Raw genomic sequence first — 26534 nt, forward strand, 5'->3', positions numbered from 1 at the left:
GCAGCAGCAGCAGCAGCACAGTGCGCCAGGCAGGCAGCGGGAGTCAGGCGTGGGTCACACCGGGGAGCAAGCAAGACGGACCGGCAGCAGCACTGAGTGATAGCCGCTGTACTACGGAGAAAAGACTGTTAGGGGGAAACTCCGTAATAAGACTTTATAGGACTAAGGGGTATCCTTCATTTTATCAACCGTGAAAGGGAACTCCTTCACTGCCACATTTGGGAGTACCGAACCCGGTGGTGTTAGGGGGGAAATATGCAGTTGAAGCCGGACTCTGTCAGCCGCGCAGCTGGCCTCAGAGGCTGGTGATGCCCGGCGTGCCGCGCGGGGATCACCGCCCAGCAGCAGGAGGGGGTCGGGACAACAGTGCCTCGGGAGGCCGATGATGATGCTGGTAAAGTCGGGATCATGGCTAACGGAACCGGTACTATCATGTTAAAATGCGTCGTGGTTGGAGACGGTGCAGTGGGCAAAACGTGCCTTCTGATGAGCTATGCCAATGACGCCTTTCCAGAGGAGTATGTACCCACAGTGTTTGATCATTATGCAGGTAGGAATCTGTCATGGGCGTCTAATAATAACACTTATTGAAATGGTGTGTTTGTAATATCAATTCTAAAAAGAGTGAAATGTTGCTGGGTGAATTTCCTCTGCCACTTCCTCTCCAACTGCATTGGCTTGCATCTGTTGCTATAATCAAAACCACTTGTTTGCCTTCTTCATAGCAGAGAGGGGTTGGGGACCCCCCTCCCTTACTCCCTCCCTTCTTTTTCTGCTCCCCAACCTCACCCTCTCTCCTCTCAAATGCTCTTTGTCATTTATTTGCAGTGAGCGTCAACGTTGGTGGAAAGCAGTACTTGCTGGGACTGTATGACACAGCTGGTCAGGTACAGTTTATTTTTTCCCTCTGTCCCGGTGCCAAGCATGTCAAGGACACACACACACACACACACACACACACACACACACACACACACACACACACACACACACACACACACACACACACACACACACACACACACACACACACACACACACACACACACACACACACACACACTATCTCTATATCTCTATATCTCGGTCTCCATGTGCGCTCCTGGGACCGATCTATCCAGCACGCCCACAGGCTTCATATTCAGGCCAGACACTAAGCTGCAACAGGTGATGGTTTTCGCACATGGGTTTACTGCCTGTATGGGTGTGTGCCATGGACAGTGATGGTAGTGAAGGGGTTTCAATAGTTATATTATGTGGAGAACAGGGCTCCTATGTCCAGTAGTGATGTCACAGGTTTGTTAATAGGGCTGCCTAATGCCTGGGTTTTTTCTTTACAATGTGCCATTCAGCGGACAAGAGCTACAACTGAAATGGTAATCCAATGGGCCACACACACACACACACACACACACACACACACACACACACACACACACACACACACACACACACACACACACACACACACACACACACACACACACACACACACACACACACACACACACACACACACACACACATAATGTTTCCACACAGCAGAAGAGCTCGGCAGTGTAAATAACCAGGCAGAGGAAACCATGTTAACATACCACGGACAGAAGATCCTTGAGTGCAAGATATGCTTCATCATTCACAACCAGATCTTACAGACTACAGTTTTAAGTAGGGCTGCACATAATGAGGAAAAGATGTGATGTGATTTGCTGAATTAAAAAAAACTGCTTTTAAAGGGCACTCAGTTGCTTTAATTAAAAAAAATCTAAAAATTGCTTGATGAATAACGGAATCAAAGGAAATTATTTTCCACTTTTTTCTATTGGAATAAATGAACTGAACACACAAGGAACCTCTGAAAAAATAAAGATGGTTCCTTTTTTAAGTGCCATTTTCTTCTAATACTGTCTTTCGAAGACCTCATAAAACCCCTGAGAACAATGACGCAATCTTTCACAGTCTGTTGCACAAGTCAAAATATAAATATAGTTTGTGCAGCCCTAGTTTTAGGGGTACAAATGTGAATCATTTGATAAGTGTAATAACTTTACAGTTGAAGTAAATGGGGTCTGTGTGATACAGAAGCAAAACAATAACACACTTTTTTAACAGTCTTCAATTGCGCAGTATTGTCCATGTAAGTTCAGATCAGTTACAAATGTTTTTAATAGTAAGGTTTTATAAAAAGATTATGTGTTAAAGATATAGTTTTGACGTTGTTTAGCAGGCCAAATTGACTTCAATTCATCAAGACATCTCCGTTTTTTGGGTCTTTGTTCAAGGTGGAGTCTTGTGATTTTTCTTCAAGATCTCAAAGTAACACGGAATGAGTAATTGATATACAAATGATCATGTTGTAGGAGAAGTTTTGATTAAATAGCAGAAATCTTAAATAGTGTGGACCACTAGAAGTGTGGGGGCTGGTTTGGACACAGTTCTGCTGATCAACAGTTGGCAGTGTTACACAGCACTGGCAGCAGGATAAATGCACACAATGCTTTCTGGTGAAAAACACTAAATACAGAAATAATTGTTTGTTAAAAGGAAACTCCAAAGAGCCCCTTTTATGTTTGGCCTTCCTTTAAAAATTACAAGACAGCCAACAGTGGTTTAGCCTTTCACTGTCCCTAAACCTTTCACCTCCAACAACCTAAAACTGTACACATGTCAAACGTTGAATAGTTAACACTTTCCTCAGGGCCGTATTTAACTGTGTGAAGTCAGAATGAGTCACAATCCGAAATGTGATCCGTTTATCGGAAAGACAAAAACGAGGCGCTGAAAGGTCACCCGGGGAATATTCCGCCTCTCGGTTTCTGTTCATTCATGAATGCTAAATGTCCATGAATATCAAATCACAACCCTCCCTCCTTCTTCCCAGCAAACCTGTGGCCGCACTGCATTTCTGTTCTCGACAAAACAGATGGAAGAGGTGTTACTACCCGGTTGTAAAAAGAGGAACACATACTTATTGTGTATTCTGGCATGTTTGATATTGTGTGTGTGTGTTTCAGAGCAGGGTTTGCTTTTAGCTGATTCAGAGTGTCTCTGAAATGGAGAAGTTCTCCCAGATGTCTGCCGTGGGTGCTGCCGGCCTTTCGAGAGTAGAGTTACTGAAAACGAGCACCCCCCCCCACCGCCCCCGACTCGGCTGACCTCTTTATGCGGAGCAGCAAGGCCAGCTGGTAATGTTTATAGCTTCAACATCTGATCAAAGAGCCGTCGCCCCAAAGAGAGAGAAAGAAAGGAAGGAAGAAACAGGAGCGGAGCGAGACAGATGGGGTGACGGAGGGGGTGGACTTGCTAAGAAAGTGAACAAATGGAGTGATGCAGCGATTACTTATTTGTGTAGGCTGACCCGGGGTCCCTCGACAAAGACCTATCTGATTTTTTCCTTTGGATTTTGGAATAATGCAGAAAATAAACACTGTGACAAGTAAAATCTGAAATTACGTGATAAACAAACATCATGTTTGCAGGGCTGCGTATCACCACCGCTAAGCTAAAGGCGGCTAATGATTGGCGTGATGAGCATTAGTAGTCTAATTTAGCCACTTCTTAGCAACCGCTTCTTTTACGACAGATAGACGCTTCGGACATTGTGTGGCATTTAGTGATGTATTTTATGTTGTGGAACAAAAAGTTAAAATCTCTTAGGCATGTGTAAAAAACAGAGCTTATTTCAACCAATAACACGTTCAAACCGTTGACTTCAAGACGAGGGAACCGAAAGTGGTTACTCATGAACTTCTTTTTTTTAGTTCCATAAGGTTGTGATATCACTATGTAACACTGGCTAGCGATCTAAAACATTGTACGTGAAAAGATAAGGGGGCAGAACATCTCCAGCAGTTGTCCAATCACAACAGAGCCGGCCAGCTAACCAATCAGAGCAGATTGGGCTCTGGTTTCGGACAGAGGGTGAAAAGAGGTGCTGCAGCACAGGCAGTATGAGAAAAAATAAAGACCTTTTTGAACATTAAAGCATGGAGACATGTCCCAGTAGAGTACTAGACCCATATTATACAAATGCAAACCTCCAAAAATGAGCACAATAGGGCCCCTTTAAGTTTTGCTTTCCCTTTTCTCTCCCTCACTTATTACTTGCCCTTTATCATCTCCACCTCTGGCCTGTGCTACACATGTTTGGCTTCAGGCTGCCTGTAATATTGATATTCCTGGCAAGGCTACAGCTCCCACAATGGGTATCAGCAGCAAACTGCCGCTGCCATGCCCTCATCAGATGCTATTTCATACTGTTGCGTCTCTGTGACATGTCAGGGTCACATCATCACGGCCCGGCATTGACCTGAGTGCCGCTCACTGTCTGCTGTTGAGACGGCTGCTCTGCTTCTATTATCCGCGCTCTGCCACGTCGCTCCCCCAGCCGCCGCCTATTCGCCTATCTGCGAAGTCTGTTTGGCTGAATGCAACGAGGGGAAAGCCTTTACTTATTCATTCGTTCTCATGATGCTGCACTCAAAGAAAAAATCTAGCATTGCTGCCTGAAGAGAAGCAGGAGGAAGCAGGAAGTGGATGTTAAGTGCTGTGGTACCCATGGAAACGCTTTAAAGAGTTGTGACCCTCTGGGATCTGTGCCGCGCTGCCCTAGTAACCCCCATGTTTTCGTCTGACTGTTCCTCATTTGCTTAGTCATTCAGGTGCTTCTCACACTCAACTGCACATCCCTTGATCACTGTTCCACTTCACTTCACGCACTCCCTCCGTTCTGCAAACAAGAGTCACCCCCAGACGTCCCAGTATAGAGGAGGGGGTGACAGGTGGGAATTAGGGTGAGGCATAAAAGGGAGGGTCTGGAATTTTTGTCTTCCCATCTGGGAGCCTGTCCCCAGTTAGATTCTTTGAATTCTTCTTCATCATCTTTACATCTTAAAGGGACCTATCATGAAAAATGCACTTTATAGTGAGTGCTTAAAAAGCAGGAAATAAAAAAAGGAACTCACCTTGTGATAAACCCGCAAGAGAAAAAGCATTTGAGCTCCATACTGTTTCAGAAATAATCTTTGATGTTGGTTAGAACAGGATGGCGTTTTATCACAGCAGAATTTAACTTTATCTCCGGTAGAATTCTGATCAGGCATTAGCTCCGCCTCCTTTTTTTTTTTTTACAAGCTAAGGACCCAAAATCCGCATTTCTCTAACAGGGCTGCAAAAGAGGGGTATGAGCAGTATGAGGGATGGCTACAATGGGTGAACTGTTTGGTATGTTAAGCAAAAAACTTCACAGACATGTTTTGTATAGGTATGGCCCTACAATATATGTTTCAAATATAGCATAATAGGTCCACTTTAAGCTGTATGTTTGAAACTTGTAGCATTCCATGGAAACATCTACTTCAATTTAAGTTGATACAAAAAAATGTTGTCCAGCAGCAAGTCCTCAAAAAAGGCTTTAGTTTTCGAGATACCCCTATCCGAGGTAGAACAAATGACAAAAATGATTTTTCTTATCTTTAGGGTATCCCATTAATGAAATTGATTGTTGTCAAATTTTATTTTGGGGGAAAAAATGTTCTTAGAACAACCCCAATCCCTGAAAAAGAGCCAAATTAGACCAGGACAAATGTGGGAATGGTGACTAAAAAGCCGATAACTTGAGAATGACAACTCTTTTCCTCTTCAGATTTGCTGAGATATGAACCAGGTGGCTGTCCAACATTACCAAATAGTCAGACAATTACTTAACTAGAAAAATACTGAATTATAGTCCTGTAAACTTAGCTTTAGTTTAGGCGGAAATTGTACTTTTTGGTGATAGGAACATAGGACTCCATCACTTTTCTCTCATTTATCAGAAAAAAAGAAATCCCTAAAACATATACCATTGCTGAATTGTCTAGGGTGCTATTGAACACTAACCAGTATTTGTATGGAAATATCTGGTACAGTTCTATTGCAAATGAGATTTCTTTAGACATAGGCTTACCTCTTCTCTGAGACAGTCACATTCCGAATGGGGGATAAGTGGCATAATAGCCTATAAGTTAAGAATGCTCACTCTGATGGTCATCATATTTGGAGAGGGAAATACCAGGTGGCTGAACTACATCACCAAATAGTCAGAATAAGAGTAACCAAATACAATAAAGTGTATTAGTTCTAAATTTCAAGCCTCTAAAACATAGGTGTAAATAGTACAGGTTTTATTGAAACTTGAACCTTAATTCAAAGTACAGTATACAATTCATCAAATAATTCTGTGAGAGGTCAAGTATATAGATACTAGAATATAATGTTAAATGTCAGGTTCCTCAGAAACGTTAGGGGACACATTTTGACATTCTGCACAGCAGGTGCAGAACTCTGTACAGGGAAGGCCAACAGAGAGGCACTGGCACTTTCCACTCTCTCTACACTTTGCACCTTTGCAATACAGGTGAGTAATGTCTCTCACTTCTGTAGGTGCTGGGGTTTTTGTAAATAGCACTGGTTGAATGGCCCCATCTCTGACAATCCACTCCCTGCCAACAGGACTCCATAACAAGGGTTTGGGTTTGGGCTGTGACACCATATCACTGTCTGAAACATTGCTCGTTGTACATGTTGTTAAAAATGCATCCTCTGTTGGCGGCCGATTTTCCGAGGCTGCATCTGTTGTTGATGCAATTATGAACCTCAGTTCATCCAAGTTTGTGCACATCAGTCCAATTTCCTTTTTCTTTTTTCCATATAGCAGAAGCGCAAATTCCCTTGCGACTGGCAAAGTCTCTTCCAAGCTGACAGAGTCCAAAATGGGCCAGATCTTTGAGCTCGCTGAGATGGGTCTTGAGTTTGGTGAATGCTGTTGTCTTTCCTATTCTGTACAAACTACTTGTTGAGCCACAGCCAGTGAGTGCACAAACATGCTGGTAGACAGTTAGACATGTCTTTTCCAATTTTCTCACATATGGTGTTGACGGGAACATATCTCTCTCTCATTCCATGGCCTGCATGCATGTACACTAGAGATGAACCAAACATGTATTTGCTTGCATAATATATGAGCAGTACTTCCACACCTGTGTCATCAGACCTCACAATGATGCGGGAATATGACTCTGCAAGATGTATGGCATGGAGCACCATCCTTGTGTCTGCCTCCTCCTGATCACTGTACAGTGATGTCAAACTGCTGATTCCTGCTGTGCAGATGCTCTTCACCTCCTCCCCTTCGTCAAATCCTGAGTGTAGTCTATGTGGGGCAGCAGTGACAATGTAGTTGCTCACAAACATGCACAGAGCAGTCTTGTATCCACTACTCCTCAAGTACTTCCTGTAGTTTGGGACATTTGTTTTGCCAGTGATAACATGCATAGGCCTTCCATCACTTGCACCTCTCCTTTGCCTCTCCAGGTCTTTGATTGACTGTGGGCTGTCATACCTGTCAAATACCATGACCACACATTTCATTTCTTGTTTTTGATATATGTATCAAACACACGGGTGTGTTAATGCAGGTGCATTGAAAAAAGTGCAGATTTGTAATGAGGACCCAGCTCTGAAGAATAACACAAGTGTTATAAACTAAAGCAAAAGTTTGATGCAGTTGTAAAAGGTCAGATGTCAAATCTTACACCCAGGTTGGTAACTAATGTGGAGACGGGTATGTTTTGGCCAGAAAAGGTGATGTGGGTTATGGGGGATGACTGGACCTGGTTTGGTGTGCCAACTAAAATAGCCTCTATTTTGGAGCTATTTAGCTGCAATAAGTTGTGTTGCATCCAAGCCTTTATCTCCTCAATGCAGGTGTTAAAGGATGTTGATGGGAGCGGTGATAATGATGGTGACAGTGAAGATGCATGTGGGATAGGGTCTGTCTTTATATATAGCTGCGTGTCATCAGCGTAGCAATGGAATGATATTCCATGCTGGCTGATGACACGGCCAAGGGGCCGTACAGGGTGTGCAGGGTGAGCAGAGTGGGCCCGAGGACCGACCCTTGAGGGACACCACAGGTGACAGGGTGTGTCTGGGACCTCGCACCTCCCAAGGAGACGTACTCTGTTCTTCCAGACAGGATTGTAACCAGCTCAGGGCGGAGTCAGAGAGTCCGATGGTGTATTGGAGGCGCTGAAGGAGGATGTTATGGCCGACAGTGTCGAATGCTGCAGTCAGATCCAGGAGGATGAGGAGAGATGGGGAACCAGGTTCAGCCGCCATCAGCAGGTCGTTTGTGACCCTGACCAGAGCTGTGTCAGTGCTGTGAGCGGAACGGAAACCGGACTGGAATTTCTCAAAAAGGCCGTTTAGTTGGAGATGGTCCTGAAGCTGAGCGGCAACTACATGTCTAACTGTCTACCAGCATGTCATGCACTCACTGGCTGTGGCACAACAAGTAGTTTGTACAGAATAGGAAAGACAACAGCATTCACCAAACTCAAGACCCATCTCAGCGAGCTCAAAGATCTAGCCCATTTTGGACTCTCTGCCAGCTTGGAAGAGTCTTTGCCAGTCGCAAGAGAATTTGCGCTTCTGCTATATGGAAAAAAGGAAATTGGACTGATGTGCACAAACTTGGATGAACTGAGGTTCATAATTGCATCAACAACAGATGCAGCCTCTGAAAATCTGCCGCCAACAAAGGATGCATTTTAACAACATGTACAAAGAGCAATGTTTCAGACAGCGATATGGTGTCACAGCCCAAACCCAAACCCTTGTTATGGAGTCCTGTTGGCAAGGGGTGGATTGTCAGAGATGGGGCCATTCAACCAGTGCTATTTACAAAACCCGCAGCACCTACAGAAGTGAGAGACATTACTCACTTGTATTGCAAAGGTGCAAAGTGTAGAGAGAGTGGAAAGTGCCAGTGCCTCTCTGTTGGCCTTCCCTGTACGGAGTTCTACACCTGCTGTGCAGACTGTCAAAATGTGTCCCCTAACGTTTCTGAGGAACCTGACATTTAACATTATATTCTAGTATCTATATACTTGACCTCTCACAGAATTATTTGACGATTTGTATACTGTACTTTGAATTAAGGTTCAAGTTTCAATAAAACCTGAACTATTTAAACCTATGTTTTAGAGGCTTGCAATTTAGAACCAATACACTTTATTTTATTGGGTTACTCTTATTCTGACTATTTGGTGATGTAGTTCAGCCACCTGGTATTTCCCTCTCCAAATATGATGACCATCAGTGAGCATTCTTAACTTATAGGCTATTGTGACACTTATCCCCCATTCGGAATTTGACTGTCTCAGAGAAGAGGTAAGCCTATGTCTAAAGAAATCTCATTTGCAATAGAACTGTACCAGACATTTCCATACAACTACTGGTTAGTGTTCAATAGCACCCTAGACAATTCAGCAATGGTATATGTTTCAGGGATTTCTGTTTTTCTGATAAATGAGAGAAAAGTGATGGAGTCCTATGTTCCTATCACCAAAAAGTACAATTTACGTTTAAACTAAAGCTAAGTTTACAGGACTATAATTCAGTATTTCTTTAGTTAAATAATTGTCTGACTATTTGGTAATGTAGGACAGCCACCTGGTTCATACCTCAGCAAATCTGAAGAGGAAAAGAGTTGTCATTCTCAAGTTATGGGCTTTTTAGTCACCATTCCCAAATTTGGCCTGGTATATTTTGGCTCTTTTTCAGGGATTGGGGTAGTTCTAAAGAACAACCGAAAAAACATTTTTTCCCCCAAAATAAAATTTGACAACAATCAATTTCATTAATGGGAGACCCTTAAGATAAGAAAAATCATTGTTGTCATTTGTTCTACCTCGGGTAGGGGTATCTCAAAATCTGAGGGCCCTTCCTGCTAGACTATATGTCTCACAATGCTTTTGATTACTGACAATATTTAGACGATATTGTAGAGTACCATTGGTGCTTTCACACAATATTCACAATATTCAGATTTTTGATAATTATATAAATAATTGGAAAAAATAAATTCAGAAAATTACATCTATCTACTTTAATGCCGCCTTTCAAGCCTAAAAGAACATTATGTGATATTACAATATTTAAAATCTAAGATCATATCTAGTCTCATATCCCTGTAATGATACCATATATTGTCTAGCCTTACTACACATTATGGTTTCACAATATGTTGTTTCAGCATTAGCAAGCAAGGCAAATTATCTCTACTACGTCTTGCTACAACTTTTTTGGTGCTTGAAACTTAAGGAAAACTTGAACATAACTAATGTAAATGAAAACATCTGTCTGATAGAACATAATTTACTCAGATTTAAGGGTTTTGGGATACATTGAGTTTATTGTTAGTAAGTAACATGCAGGCTGTAAACAGTGAACAACCAATCACGGTATTGTAAAGAAAAAGCTGCTTCAATTTGACCAAAATCAGGTTTGGTGTTGACTTCTGGTAAAAAAAACCTGTATTTTTATTATAAGGCAGAAAAAAAGATTGCTATAGTATGTCCATTACTTCCTTCTTTATATGTTTGTATTTAATAATCGTTTACCACAGTATATACGAAACAAATTGACAACAAAAACAAATATTGCAAACACTAAAACATAATTAGAAAAAAAAATGAACAAGAAAATTATAAAATATAATAATATATATCTATTAAAAAATATTTAATTATTTTCCATATCCTGTATCCCTTCTTTAAATGATTTATTAACAGTGATGCAAATTAGTCGCTTTTCGGCGCCTCCCGCTTTTTTAATGCTGCTTTGGGTGACTTGTGTAATTCGTGGAGAACCGAAGAGTTTTCGTTTTAGGGGGGGGGTGGGAGTCCGTCAGTCCGTCCGTTAGTCCGTCCGACTGACGGACAACTTCTCACTTCAAAAAAGAAGAAGAAATCTAGATCGCAAAATAATTAAACAAGCGAGTGCCTGTTTTTCCTGGCCAAGGACAGGTTCCTTGAACACAACACGAGCGTAACCTGTCTTCACGTGTTTATGTCTCGTCTGAAAGGAGTGTAGACTAGACTTGAGTGCTTACGGAGAGCACCGGAACGCCGCTCCAGTTCTTCAAATATTACAGTACCCATAAGGAACCGTACACATGCCGCAGTGTTTGCGTGGCTGTGTCTTTAGTTTTAAGCACAGTGGCGATCTGTTGTTATTAGCATCTGGTTAGCTAGCTATGCTAACGAATTTAAAGAGCTTTTCTACAACCAGGTGGAAGAGAGCTCTCTCCTGAGAGGCTCAAATAACCTCAGCTCAGTGAGGTTAAGGCACACCTTGAAATGATCATTATAATTATTAATGAGACATTAGAGACTAAATGAAAAACAGGTTTAAAATACTATATGACAGTAACAAAAAAGTTGTTAAAAATAACAAGAATAGAGTTTAAAAGGAGAGTGATTTGTAAAATATCCAAAAAGAAAAATCTGCTGACAGTTCTGTTTCAAATGGGTGTTGAAAGATGTACCCATAGATCTACTCATTTTGTTCTCAAAGTGCACCAGATTGATGCTTTTAACTTCAATATTTAAAAAAAAATCTTCCTGGGGGAGCATGCCCCCGGACCCCCCTAGAGAAGGTTAGGTCCACCCCACTTAAATCATGTTCACATGGATACTAAATACATTTGCACACATCTTGTGTCCATATCTTTCTGTTTTGGTGGTCATGCCACACCATGCACATGCATGCATGCCATGCATGCATGCATGGCAAGATATCTGGATTAAGAGGTTGCGTTTTCTTTGCACAGCATGAAAGAAAGGCTAAATGAATTGTCTGTGATTTTAGTTTTTTTAAGCAAAGGTTGAGTTCAATAATTTGTACGGACCTCGGAGGATGTTGTAAAAATTGAAAGGAAAAAGGTTCCCCACCCCTGCTGTAAATAATAATAAAAACCCTTGATTTATAACTTAACATCTCTGTCTCCTATTGATCTGAGTATATTATAAAGAATAGCCAGTTAATTGAAGCATTATAGCACAGGCCTTTGTCAGATGGTATATTACGCTGTTTCTTTCTGCTTCGAATAGTTCTCTCTTTTTTCACCATACCTGTGTTTGCATCACTGTATTAAAGGCTTAAATTAGGTTGTACCCACTGTCATTAGCTGACATTAAAGTCAAAATTAGACTTTTAATGCAGTATGGTAGGCTGTTCTCACTATCTAGGCATGAGTAGACTAGAGTGCCTCAGCATTGAAGCAAGATAAATTATCATTAATCACCACTAGAGGGTTATTAAAACAGAAATGAGCATAAATAGCTTCTTTATTTTATTCCTGAGGTGAAAAAGAAGCGTCTTGAGTCTGGGCTTGCGCTCCCAGCCAGCGGCCATGTTGGAGCAGGCGTGTCTGACTCTGTTGACATTGCCAGTTTATAGAGCCCTGAGTAGGCCATAGGAGGAGAGCTGGAGAAAGATAGAAAAGCGAGAGCGAGGAGGAGGGTATGAATCACTGATATAATTTCACTCATATGTCACTGAGTCAACAGAGCGAAGTCACGCGGTAAAGCTAACACGTAGACGCAGAGCCTGGCCTTTGTGGAAATGTATGGACATGTATGGAGAGAAGTTGGTCTTTTTATCACTTTCCACTGGTCATAATATTTACTGCACTACTTTGGAAGACTGTTTGTCTCAATTATGTGCTATTCTAATAAAACTGTAAGACATACTTCTGATGGAAACTTTTATTCGTTCACAGCAGCAGCAGGGTGTAAACATTTCTGGACTGATCAAACATACGAGTGGACTGCTGTACGTAGGAGTACACAGTCTGTCTGTGTCTCGCTGTGTACACTCTGAGTGGCTAGCAGGCCTACTGTCTTTGGTAATGTGTCAGGGGTGTACTGAGGGAACGGTGATAGAAGCAGAGATGGGTCTCGGAGAAGCTCCCGGCCTGGTTACAGTAAACTGCTGAGTGGCTTACACTGTTTTCCTTTATGTCTATGGCTCACTGGGGGGGATACTTGTGCAAGCAAAGGTTGCACAGACACACTGTGTACTTGATCCCATGTGATGGATATAGTGTATCTTTGGGGGCAGAGGAAAGCACATTATGTGTATGCAAAAACACTATGTGATGTAACATGTTCTCCCAAGGAAGGTGAAGTGAGCTGGATAACATCAGTATCAGACAGGAGTAAACTAGGGCTGTCAATGGTAAGGCTTTAACCCTTGAGATTAATCTGGAAACCTTAATGTGTTAAAAAAACGAATGCATACAAATCATCAAGTTTGACACCAACTTCCTCACATAGTTCCGTTGCAGATGTTTACCATGAATTGCATGGCAGTCTAAAGGCAAATTAAGTGGAGGACTGGAACAAAATGTATTGCACTGACTGGAGACCACTAGACTTACATAGGAGACAGAACCATTACTTCCTCTGTGTAACGGTACACCTAATCCATGACAGAAGGCGATTCCACTCATTAGCTTTATGCGCGGTGAATAGTGAGGAAAAGCATTTTCCTGGAACATAGGCTAGCCAATTTCTTTCAGGGTCACCACTGTTGGAATAGTACGGTGGCCCTGAAGTGCAAGACACCACAGCATTTCAGAAAACGCAACAGCATTTCACAAAACGCCGCAGCATTTCACAAAACGCCACAGCATTTCAGAAAATACCACAGCATTTCACAACACGCCACAGCATTTCAGAAAACACCACAGCATTTCACAAAACGCCACAACATTTCACAAAACACCACAGCATCTCACATTGGACAGAAAGGGTATTCCTTAGGGAGAACACTTCTTGTTTGTGATTGGACAGAGCCAGCCAGAGAAGCACTGCTGTGATTGGTTGTTTTTGCTGCCAGTCAAGAAATGACGCTTCGTGATTGGCCCAACACATCAGCCGTTAGCTGTTAGCACACACTCAGAGCTCAGAGCTAACAGCTCCTCCGAGCTTCAGAGACTGGACAAAAGTTAAACATATACAAAACACAGACTGTCTATGTCATGCCGAATACAGTCGCTGCTTTATTTATGTCTGTATGACGTTGTTGTGAGTGTGGACGGAGCAGCTACAGGTTAGTTTAGCCTGATGGATCCGATTCCGATAGGATTTACATGGAGATACGCCCCGCCCCCTCTCCAGCGTCTTGTTTGAATGACAGGAGTAAACACAGAATTAATGCTTTATTAATTCATGGTTTTTAAGGGGCTTATCTCGATTTAAATACTATGGTAGACTACCCAATATTCGCATCGCTCTAATCGCTCGAGTTTCACCGCGGCTGTCAGCTGTGTTTGCTCCTGTCATTCAAACAAGACGCGCTGGAGAGGGGGCGGGGCGTATCTCCATGTAAATCCTATGGGAGATACCAACTACAACCAAATGAACATATTTGACCGTGATGTAATTGTAATACACGTTTCAAAGTGATGCCGAAGTAACTACATACTGATAACGGTTAGTAAAAACCATGAATTAACGCTTTGATAAGTCTGCAGACAAGACGGCAGGCGAAAAGCTTTTCAAATGCGTGTTTTCTGAATGGAATCGGATCCATTAGGCTAACCTGTAGCTGCTCCGTACACACTCACAACGTTATACAGACATAAATAAAGCAGGGACTGTATTCACCATGACATATACAGTCTGTGGTTTGTTTGTACATGTTTAACTTTTGTCCAGTTTCTGAACAGATATGAGGAGCTGTGAGCTCTGAGTGTGTGCTAACGGCTGATGTGTGTAGGGGACATATTGCGCTGTCGTGCGTTGACCAATCACGAAGCGTCATTTCTTGACTGGCAGCAAAAACAACCAATCACAGCAGTGCTTCTCTGGCTGGCTCTGTCCAATCAAAAACAAGAAGTGTTCTCCCTAAAGGAATACCCTTTCCGTCCAATGTGAAATGCTCTGGTGTTTTCTGAAATGCTGTTGTGTTTTCTGAAATGCTGCGGCGTTTTGTGAAATGCTGTGGTGTTTTCTGAAATGCTGTAGTGTTACTGAAATGCTGTGGTGTCTTGCATTTCAGGGCCACCGTAGAATAGACAGTGCTCGCAATATGAAAACCACCATACAAACATATGCCCTGTGTAGCCAAATCAAACAGAGGGTTATTACAACGACTCTCTGTAACAGTGGCTTTGTTGATGGTTTGTGTGGAAAATGGTCAGACTTCATGTCAATAATTCAGAAATCATGACATAATTAAGTAGAAAACCCTTTATTACAACATCACATGTGTACTTGTTTTAACTCAGCCTGAAATACACATATTTTAAACTTATGAATTATCACAGATTATAATTGTGATTAATGCGATTACAGAGAACTGATTGACACCACTTGAATAAACACTATACTATAGTTGGTCTGACAGTTAAAGATTTGTGTATGCCGTTAATACCAGTGTGGCTATTCCTTCAATATTTCAGGTTGCTTAAGCCCATTATTGGAAATCAATTAGCTAGGCTGCTTTAAGATAATATTGGATTTGCAGGATTGTCGCATATTGCCTAACTGTGGTTATTAGGTTTAGGAATCATTTGGGTTTAAATGATTACGGCGTTGATTGCGTTTCTGCTTATTGATTTCTTCATTGCAATTCTTTAAGCACGTGAATGAGGTCAAAGGCTTATCTCACATAAATCTTTAAGAAAACCTTTACCAGAATGTGTATTTTTATTCATGATTCACTTCATGAGGTCAAGGGATTTGTAAATCAATTGCAGACAGTGTTGGTAACTGATGTTTATATGATAACATGATAATCTTTTCATTATTCTTTCGTTCACAAGTTAATTCTGATTGGTGCCATTTGAAATGGTTCAATTTCCCCCGGGTAACACTGAAGCTAATGATTTTAAATGGCAAAAAAACATTCATTGCATATTGGAAAAAAACATACTGCAGGGTAAAAATTATGTCTGGTTTTATAAGAGTAGCAGGTACATGGCACTGTTTTTATATGGAACCAAGTTTTGGTCCCCAACCCACGTCATTATATCGACTTATTTTGTTATTGTTAACATATCATGTTGACGTCGTTTTTTTTGTTCTTTCATCATATTTCAAACTATAAAACAAAAAATCAGACGTCACTTAGTGTTTGGGAATCATCCTAATCGTTTGTCTCAGCTTGCATGCATAACTCTCATTTATCACATAAGGGAATTCAGATAGCGTCAGGTAAGCTGTCAGTCAAGTGGCTTCAATGACTGCGACTGTGAAAACACTCGATCATCTCATTAGTTCAGGAACTTCATGGCAGATACAGAGAATTATTATAAAGTTTTCTGCATGAGCCATGTCTGTGAGAACCCTGCAAATACTGAACTCATTTGGAAGTAAGAGGATGAATAACTCATAAATATTTGAATCACATCCACTTGACTCCACTCCAGTGTAGAGTCATCTACGATACGAGCACAGGCGTGAAGATGTGTATGGCGTTTTTAAAATCGACACCAATTCAATATAAAGTCAGTATATTTAAATTCATTACACAGGGAACAAAAGATGACGCATTCACCTGTCTGATCTATTGCTGTATGAAGAACCATTACACTAATTTGCATAAACATAAATTATTTGCATGAGTAGGACTTGCTTCTGATGTTATAGCAAAGCAGTGTGATAGTATTGAATTTTTTTTGGGTGCGTTTGGCAGAGAATGGGACTCGCTGAAGGCATCCGAATGAAAGACTGTCATGCCAACGCTCCCACTGCAACTATCTCTGGCACAGTGGAACGTGGCAACCGATTTGCTTTGATTTGAGGCATGTGGACAATAAATTCCCCAGACAACAGAGTGAGATTGATTCACTTGGTCCTTGTTGGTCTGGTTGAGTCATATCTAATTACTGGAGATTCATTGATCGCCAGTATCTTCGTGCTATCAGCGTAGAACCATCCCAATACGTGGCACGGGGAGAATAAGTGAGATAGGTCTTGAATATTCATATGTGTGCAAGTCAGACACTCTGTCAGAAGGGTTCATCTTTGGTGGGGACAAAGCGGCGCTTGATCGGATGCACAAATAACAGTCTTGTGTTTGTGAATCAGCCATTTGAACCTCACACATTTGGGCGATGCCAGTGCATTTGGTTGTCTTTGTCTTGTGGTGATTGCCTTTGGTCTGACTGCAAATGTCAAATAATCCATTGAATTCGCACGTGAAGGTCATTCCTTTCTTCTCGTCATAAGTCAATTCCAAGTGTGTATCTTTATCATTCCCCTCATAAGAGTCTACAATACTCATATAAAGCAGTCAAGGAGCTCTCCTGGCTCCAGTCTGAGTCCGGAGCTTATTTTTCACACGCTTTAATAATTCACGAGTAATCGTTTCCCAGATGTTAAGAAGCGGAAATGAATCAGAATCATGTCTGCTCACCGTCCTGACCTCTCATCCTTCCCTTACCCGAATGTTAACTATTCCTGTCCTGTCTTCCCCCAGGAGGACTACGACCGCCTGAGACCGTTGTCCTACCCGATGACCGATGTCTTCCTCATCTGCTTCTCAGTGGTAAACCCGGCCAGTTTTCAGAATGTGCGCGAGGAATGGGTGCCCGAGCTGCAGGAGTATGCACCCAGTGTCCCCTACCTGCTCATTGGCACCCAGGTCAGGCCACCAATGGTGTCAGAAGCATTTACACTCCACTTTAAATGACTGCTTATATGTGATTTCTTATTTATACATATGACTATATACTCTAGGGCAGCAGTAAATCAATACATTTAAGTTTTCCGCACACTCGCGGGAGTATCTCCGCAATGGAGCGAGCTTAAGTTTTTTTTTTAGGATTTCAAGAAGCATATAGAACAAACAATGGATGTCTTTTATTAACATTTATCCATGCTGGAAGTAGATTTAGATTTTTTAAGAGTTATATAGAGATTATATATATATATATATATGCATCCAATGAAGTATTGCATGAAGTCTGTTGATGATCAGAGGCTGTTGTTGAGGCTGCATAAACGTTTTTTTATTTTTGTTTTGTAGGCATGCAGGCCAGCCCGATGGTCACCAAGGTTCATGTTTTAATAGCATTTTTACAAAAAAAGCCCAGGCGAGCCAAACATGTGAACAAATGGCTTAGACCTCAGAGAGTTAAACTTGGGCCTGCGACCATAGTTTTATTGTATTTTGTTTTGAAAATCCACAGCGAAGGTTTGTGTCGTACTACATGCAGTGTATTTTGCATAATCTGTCAGTAGCCAACAATCTGTGAGTCTGTTAGCTCGGACATAAACTCCGCAATAAATGTAGTCTACATTTCATAAGAGGTGTAAAACCTGAGAGCATTTTAAATCACATTTGAATTAAATGCTTATATAATCTGTAGTTGTATTTGTATTGTTGATTTATTGTCTGAACGAGGCGATATAGAGGAGGTTAAGCAGTCATTATTAGGCTGTTTTGTACTGTTGGAGTGGTAAGCAGGCCTCTTGTTTTGGGATATTTGTGGAGTTAGATGGTCCGTTAGTGTTTTTTTATTGGTTAAGGGGTCCTTGGTATCTAAAAGTTTGAGAAATACTGCGCTAGTGGATTGTCAACGGGGGGAGCCTCGCTGCGGGGAAATTATACTGATGGCTAGTCCGCCCCTGAAACATGTCTATGCACCCGTCATTATTAATAATTTTTAAAAAATTGATTAAAAAAATTCATACCATTTCTTTTACATTTTTTAAAATTTTAAATGTTGTAATAATCTTGCGACCCCCACTTTGGGAGCCCCTGCTCTAGGGTACAATAACAATGTCTGTTAAATCTACATGTACACTATATCAACTTGATATGATACAAATTGTCTCAATTGAGGCCAGATCCAGATTGTAATCCAGATTGTAACGACCAAGGCTAACAGAGACGCAATATACATTGAATCTGCTTTCGTTTGGCAAAGGAGATAATCATGGAGTATCACAAACCTTACAAAGATATTCCTTACATATAGCCTGCAAAATGTTAGTTTTCAGAACATTTTCTGATAAATCCAGACCTTTTATTCATTTGTTGTTTTTCAAAGCTTTGCTGGTTATACTTTTAAAATGCAATGTTTCCCCTATATACAAATAGCGGCGGCGCTGCGCCGCTGCTGAAATATGCGCGCCGCTGTTAGGGGGCGCCAGCCAGGTACCACTTTTTTTTTTTTAATAAATAATAATAAGTGCCGACCCTTTTTGATTGTTTGTTATGTGAATTTGTAGTATTTGTGTTACTGTATGTTCAAAAAGGTGTATTTTGCTAAATCTTGAGACATTGCCACTGTATGTAATAGGCAGGCCATCGGGAGGACCGGGAAGTTTCCCGATGGCCTGGCCTGTTAAGTGGCCTGCTGGTCTGGAGATTTGTTTTAAATGATCTATTGTGAATGCAACGCTGCGCAAATGTGGGTTTGCCTCACACAGGGTGACTGTCTGTCTACATGATGTGGCCTGCCGAGATGGCCACTTCCATACTGATCATAAATCAAAGCCCTCGATTGGTCTCTGTGTGTCATTCAAGCTCGGGAGGGTGTGTGTGGCATGAGCGAGAGAGAGAGTGAGAAAGAGATAGAGAGAGCGTGCAACGGTTACTTGTATTTTTGTTGTTAGCATCTGGTTAGCTAGCTGCTCTAAAAGACATAAGGAGCTGTTTCAACAACAAGTTGGAGGGAGAGCCCTCTGCTGTCAGACTGAGAGAGATAAACAACTCAGGTGAGGTTAGGGACTCTCTGAGTGTTTAGATAGTTCATTTTAGTCTGAGTTATCTCAGTGGGTCTCAAACAAAGTGTTTAAAAATTATGTAAACACATATTTCCAAGGCACTCCTTTATAATGATTAGGATGAATAAAAACAGGTTTGAAATCATTCCAATGTATACTATAGGACAGTAAACCAAAATTATTGTTTAAAGTTGGAGAGATACAAAAATATGCATAAATTAATAAATGTTAAGGTAAAATAAGATATAAATGAACAACAAAAATGAAATAAGTTACATTTATTTGTTATTGGCTATGGTAGGTTATTGGTTATGTTCACATTAAAATGTAAACCGAAATTTTTCATATGGGTGTTTTAGAGTTGTACCCCCTAGATCAGGTCTCTAGTAATGGTGTGCTCAAAGTGCACCAGATTGAAGCATTTTACTTTAAAATGTTCAAACAAATCTTCCCGGGACGAATGAGAACTGTTTTAATTAAATATTAATTATTATATTTGTGCAAAAGCTATAACCCTAGAGTTCCCTCCAGAGGGAGTTTCTCTCCCGTACACCCCCCCCTGCCTGAAATGCCTCCATTAGACTCCTTTGTTTACTCCCCTAACATAGTGACATCACTGACACTCTTGCTTATATTGGCTATCGCTCCAACACATTGTACTTGAGAGGCTAAGAGGTAGGACATCTCTAGGCAGTTGACCAATCACAACAGAGCCGGCCAGATAACCAATCAGAGCAGACTGGGCTCTGGTTTCAGACAGAGGGTCAAAAGAGGTGCTGCAGCACAGGCAGTATGAGAAAAATAAAGTGCTTTTTGAAAATTAAAGCATGGAGACATGTCACAGTAGAGACACACAATACAAATATGAAATGTGAAAATTAGCATGATAAGGCCCCTTTTAAGTTAAAGTGATAAAACAAAATCCCAGTGCAGCCTGTTGCTCTGAACCTGACCTTTGGCAAAGAAGAATAAATGTATTAAATCAAAAAGAATTGGCGAGTACAAACATATCTGGGGACCTCAGGCTGATCTGTGTTTAAAAGGTCTGTGGCTTGGTACATTAGTCCTCAGTGCCTTAAAGGTAATCATTAAAACAGCAATTCACTTATGCAAAGATACTTAATCTGGGCTCATGTTTTTTGATCTTCCATAGAAGCAACACTAAACTCATGAAGATGTTAAGAGATGACACTTATCCTACGTATTAGCTTATTTCTTAAGCCTTAAAACCCACTGTCTGTGCCGTATGCCCAAAAAGGATTACAGCGCTTACTGGAGGCTGAATTCGCTCTGTGTTCCCTGGCAACCAAATGCCAATGCAGCCAGGGCTGCGCGTTGGTGAGGAGGATGGAGTGGGTGTCTGATTTATCTCCTGTCAGCTGATGTTTACTGCCCTTTGTATCAGTACCCGTCAAAACTCGCTCGCTGCTCTGGAGTCCGATGCTGATATGCACACAAGCTTCATAACAGCGAGCCACAAATCACACCAATCAAGAAAAGGTTTAATGAAGGTCAGTCCCAGTGCGTTTGTGCAGGTGTATGGCTGGATGCATTCATTATAAATGGCCATTACTGACATGGGGATGAGTTGTGTGTGCTGAGCGTTGCATTGAATACAAGAAGTGTGACGAACCGTTTGGTTGGCTGTAAAATGGCTTTTGCACAAGAGCAGGAAGTGTGGGTTTCAAATGAGAAAGAAAGCTGTCAGTTATGCAGGTCGGCTATGTTTAGCAGCCTGGAGAAAAGTGCAGAAATACCTGATTTTGTGTTGTCAAATCAGAAATTAAGTCTTTAAGAAACTATTAAAAAGGTTATGAATTCATATCCATGACTTAACTCAGAGAAAATGTCCCTTATCTCTTTCAGATTGACCTTCGTGATGACCCCAAGACCATTGCCAAACTGAATGACATGAAGGAGAAGCCCATACCCACTGAGCAAGGACAGAAACTAGCAAAGGAGGTTTGTTTGTTTGTCCTACTAAAGAATAATGAGTAATGATTTGCTAACGAAAGAGCTAGATGCTAACTGTCAGTGTGGTAGGATTTAGCTGTCATGTCCAGTTAGATTCCTGTGTGTTGCTTTGACCCTGCAAGTCTCTGTAGGACTGTCTGGAATCAGATCTCTGTGCATTATTTGCCTCAAATAAATTCAGAAATACATTCTAGGTCCTCATGGATGTCAAAAGTAGTTACAGGCTGTCCGACATAGATACCAAATGTGGCCTGTGATTAATCAATCCTGTCGGACAGAAATTGAGAATAAAAGTCAAACGTTCAAAAATTACAATATATACCCATCTCAAAGTATTAAAGGTCCCATGTCATGCTTTTCCGGTTATTACCCGTCCCCTTGTGTGTTATGAAGGTTTTTCTGCATGTAAACGGTCTGCAGAGTCACAAACCCTCAAGCCGTTTAGGACAGAGAGTGAATACACATACTATACAGAGATGCTGTATGAGAAAATGTGATTTTGGAAAATTGCAAAATATAAATCTATTCTAGTAGACCTCAACAATGGAATTATGATCAGTAGAAATGGCCATGACATGGGATCTTTAAAATATGGATTTTTGGCAATGTAATATAGGATTTAGGCGTGTTTTATGTCTTTTTGGAGTCATGAAGTTTTCTGAGGCCACAAAAGTTCCATGTAAGATCGTTTTCAGATTAAAAGAAATATTAGGTTGTAACTTTGTCAATGTGAACAGTTTTTTACCTTGGACATTATCTCTTACTGTTGTAGACCTGATTTCCATATAAATCCTTCTAAATATTCGAAAACCAACTAAAAAACTCTAAATGAATGAAACAGAAATGAAATGATGTTTTCCCTAGTTTTTAACCTCTTTTGTATATATCGGAGTTATAGGGCAAAGCATTTTTTTTATTAGACTCACTGTGCTGCCGTTGTGAAAGTCTCAAACACTAAAAAATGATTCTCGGAGAGTGCCAAGGCCAATGGTGCATTCAGGTGCTCTACAGATGGTTCCGTAGGTTGCTTTCTGGCTACGGTGTGTTCATGAGCCTAAAGTCTTAATTTGGAAACAACATTGATGCTACAAGATGTGTTTTTTTTTTACAAGTGTACAAATTAGGAGCTATTTTGTGCTCAGGAAGTAGTGGTTTACGAGATTCTCGTATTAACTATTGGCAAGAAAGACAATCTATTCCTTTACCTATCATAACTGCTAGTTTACCATTGTATTGTACCTGCATTTTTGACGGATGTTAATATTTGTGTCCTCCTCAGATTGGTGCATGTTGCTATGTGGAATGTTCCGCTTTGACACAGAAAGGCCTGAAGACGGTGTTCGACGAGGCCATCATCGCAATCCTGACTCCCAAGAAAAAAAAAGGAGCGCTGAAGAGAAGACTGGGACCCCGCTGCATCAACTGCTGCCTGATCACGTGATAAATTAACCTCCTGGAGATCAGTCAGCAACAAACCATAAACCAAACCTGGACTGCAGGCAAAAGACAGACAAAAGAAAAATGCACGGACATCAGAGTGAGAAACAAGAGGACTGAAAAGGACAAAACAAGAGCTACTTTTATGCTGCAGGGCTCTTGAAAGGCCATAGCTCTCTCCTGCTGTCCCACACAGGTTGAGGATGCAGTCTACTACCAAAGGAGCACAAAACCCAAGTCTGTCTCTTCTTCTAAGACTTTTAGCTTCTGACGTACCTTCTTTTATAACCATTTGTAATCATTTGTTCCTTGACTCAAGCTGTCATGCAAAGAGGTCATATTATTTCTATGGTTTGAAAGCTACATTTGTGCATTTCTCTTCAAAAAAGAGCAAATCAGAGAAAGCCTGCAACCTGTAAATAATGAGAGTCTGACCTAAGTGACACTGTGACAGTGGTGAAGACTCTGTAAGTCTGTCTCCAATGATATGCCAATTGGGCCCTGCAAACAATATCACACAAAATGCAACGAGTGCAATTCTGCCCAGAAACCATATTTTGGACCTAGAACTGTATTATTTTAAAGTTTAAGCGTCTTGCTTTTGCCTTATGAAACGTATTACTTTAGAGTGTGGCATGCCAAAACATATTGCAAGTTCCAGGCTGAGTTTTTAATCAGGAACTCAAGAGGTCTATTATCCATTTTCTAAATATATATTGTTCAGAGTTTATGATTCTATGTCTCTAAGATAGAGATGATCTTGTCAGCTAATAATAACTTTCTGTTCGTTAGATTTTTGATATCCTTCAATAATGTGTTATTATGTTATCAATGTCAAGAAGGTTCAGAAGATATCTCATTTAAGAAGATATAGAATGATTCACATCCGACTTCCAAAGAATCTAATGCACACTTTTCACAAAATCATGCGGCTAGGTGACCCAATACTGTATATCTAAGGCACAACATGAATCGCAGTCAGTGCCATTTCATTTCCAGCACAACAAAAGCACATTCCTCTGCTTTAAACACAGTTGTCTCTCTGAGAAGGCTGATTGAAGCACAGAAGATACACACTGTTCCAGCAGGCACAACTATGAGCATAGCACACTAACCAAGCACAATCATAGTCCATCCAGTATCCAAAATACTTCAGCTATTCAGGGAAGACATGGACTCAAGAAGGGGTTGCATCAGCTGTTCAAAAGTTCAAACTTCACTCCAATTTAAAATGGGGTGCACAACACAAACTGTGTTACATAGCCTTAGCCAACTGAACAAACTGACGTTAGCTTAAAAACCATGACTCCTTTCGAATGGATAATGGAAAATGGTCGACACATCTGACCTGATGTTTAAAACATTCAAAACAACAAAATATCCCTGAAAAAACTACATAAAAAGCCAATAATGCTGGGCTCAATCATTACATTACATTACATTTAGCTGACGCTTTTATCCAAAGCGACTTACAATAAGTGCATTCGACCAACAAGATACAAACTTAAAGAAAACCGAATCATATAAGTACATCAGGTTTCGTAGAGCTAAATCATTTCAAGTGCTACTCATCTGGCTATAGATAAGCCAGTCCTTTATTAGTATATGAGTGCTTTGTTAGCAATTCTTTGTTAGTGATTCTATCGCTCAAAGTGGAGTCGAGCTCAATCCCTAGCTAACGTTAAATATTGTATGTTAGCATTAGCTTAACTACCCACCTGTCATCAGACGGTTTGAGTTGGTTTACAGAAATATAAATAGGTCGGAGGGTTCTTCCACCAAAAGCAGAATGATAATGTAACAGATTCTGCATTTGTATGCCAAGATATGACAAGATTTAGTTATCGGAAGCATTAAAAAGCATTAAAACATATAGGCTAAAATGCAATTTCAAAAACCCAACGGCTATCGTCTTACGATGATTTAACTTCTATTTATTTTTAAATTTGGTTGTAAACTGGCTACTTGTGAAAGAATGGAGTTGTATGTGTGTGTATCAACTACTCCAACTTGAGTCTAATAAATTGCTTTTATAAATCGACCGGCGCACCACGGTCGCACCGGAACCACCCCAAAATACAAATATAGCCCTTATTGGAATAAAACTATTGCTCGGATAAATGTTGTCTCTTTATGCCCAAATGCTGTATCTCGAAATGAAAGAAAAGTGAAAAATTAAGTGTATCTGCCCTGTGTTTCAGATCCGCTTCAAAATGTAACATGTTTGTCCTTGACCCATACTACACCCTTGCACCAGTGTGATGAAAATCAGCCCAGTAGTTTAGCTGTAATCACTAAATTGAAACTAGCTCATAGTCACTAAGAACTTATAAAGGACTTTACATACAAACTTAATGATGGATTAATGAAAAGATGGTGCAACCCCATGCAGAAGTTCATCTTTCGATAGAGTTTAAATAAAAAATGATTGCTTAATTCAAAGTTATAAGGTCCTCACATGACAGCTTTTTATATGATCTATAGAAATGTGAGTCCGACAACCACACGTATACTAATCCCATCTTTTAGTCACACTGAAACAGTTAGATTGCCATATAGAATAGATTGTCCGTGTAATAGTCACATTATACGACATCTCCAATAGCAATTGAGATACTATGTGGAGTTTACCTGGATTTGGAGTTCTTTATATATCTCTATGATCTCCAAAAACAAGTGTATGCAACAAAGGTTTAAAGCCTATGTCTATAGTAGGCCTACTGTAGGTAACAACTTTAGTGTGTGACTCTTGCAAGCCAAACATCCAAAAATATCAGCTCTTCTCATTTTTAAGCATTTATCGGCTTTTTCTAACTTTTTCAAAAGAGATATTAATCAAAGATGCCAACTCTTGCTGAATGACTTGTGTTGATATTGTGTTGGGATACGATGACTGATTAAAGCTTTAATGTAAACGGTGCTCCTCCTCTCTGTCCCAGCCTGCGTTGTATAACCGTGTCTCTGCGGGGTGAGCAGCCTTCCCACTCGGACAGTTTTGCTTGCTTACGTTGTGTGACGGTCCGCCCTCAGGATACAGGACCTAAAGTGCCGCAGCCACCAATGCATTATCCTGTTGATGCTCCTCTCTTCTCAATAAATGTGTTAACTGTGTTAATAAGCCGGCTTGGAGGGTTTAACTTGGACGGCGTCGGTGTGTCTGTGTTTTGTGAAAAATGTGAAATGTGTGCTGTAGGTGTTTGACGTGTTGTTGCTCTGTGTTTTCTCTGTGTGTGTGTTTTGGGTCTTGTTGCCATACTTTGTGACGTATTTAGCTCCTACATTATCTCTATCCACATCAGCATTAGTAAAGCTACTAATGCTGATATATGAGCGCCATCTTCTGGCTACATGCCGGTAGAGAATATTCCTCACATTTAATTTTTTTTCTCGGCTATAACAGGGCACCTTATAGGTACAATATATTCAACCCACTCTCTTCAGTCTGCGAACAAATGACACGACTTTACACATTGGAAATGCGTGCAATAGATGCAGAAGTCCGATTTTGCGTGCATATACGCTAACCATTCCCATTGAGATCTGAGGCCGATA

General features: G+C 40.8%; 1 protein-coding gene across 4 annotated transcripts; it reads left to right on the plus strand.

Annotated features, from left to right (window-relative positions):
- Positions 1 to 26123, plus strand: rhoq (ras homolog family member Q). Of its 4 annotated transcripts, none has more exons than XM_079687914.1 (6): positions 1 to 550; positions 829 to 887; positions 17317 to 17385; positions 18943 to 18999; positions 21438 to 21533; positions 22825 to 26123. In XM_079687914.1, exons 1-6 carry the CDS (start codon positions 409 to 411, stop codon positions 22984 to 22986), a joined length of 585 nt encoding a protein of 194 aa, XP_079544040.1. In that variant the 5' UTR covers positions 1 to 408; the 3' UTR covers positions 22987 to 26123. The 4 variants fall into 4 exon arrangements, with proteins under 4 accessions (XP_079544040.1, XP_079544038.1, XP_079544041.1 ...); XM_079687912.1 differs by having other exon boundaries at positions 2 to 550; positions 17317 to 17481; XM_079687915.1 differs by lacking the exon at positions 18943 to 18999 and having other exon boundaries at positions 2 to 550.
- Positions 26124 to 26534: the final 411 nt, after the last annotated feature.

The sequence above is a fragment of the Notothenia rossii genome, assembly GCF_949606895.1.
Source record: "Notothenia rossii genome assembly, chromosome: 6".
Lineage (NCBI taxonomy): Eukaryota > Metazoa > Chordata > Actinopteri > Perciformes > Nototheniidae > Notothenia > Notothenia rossii.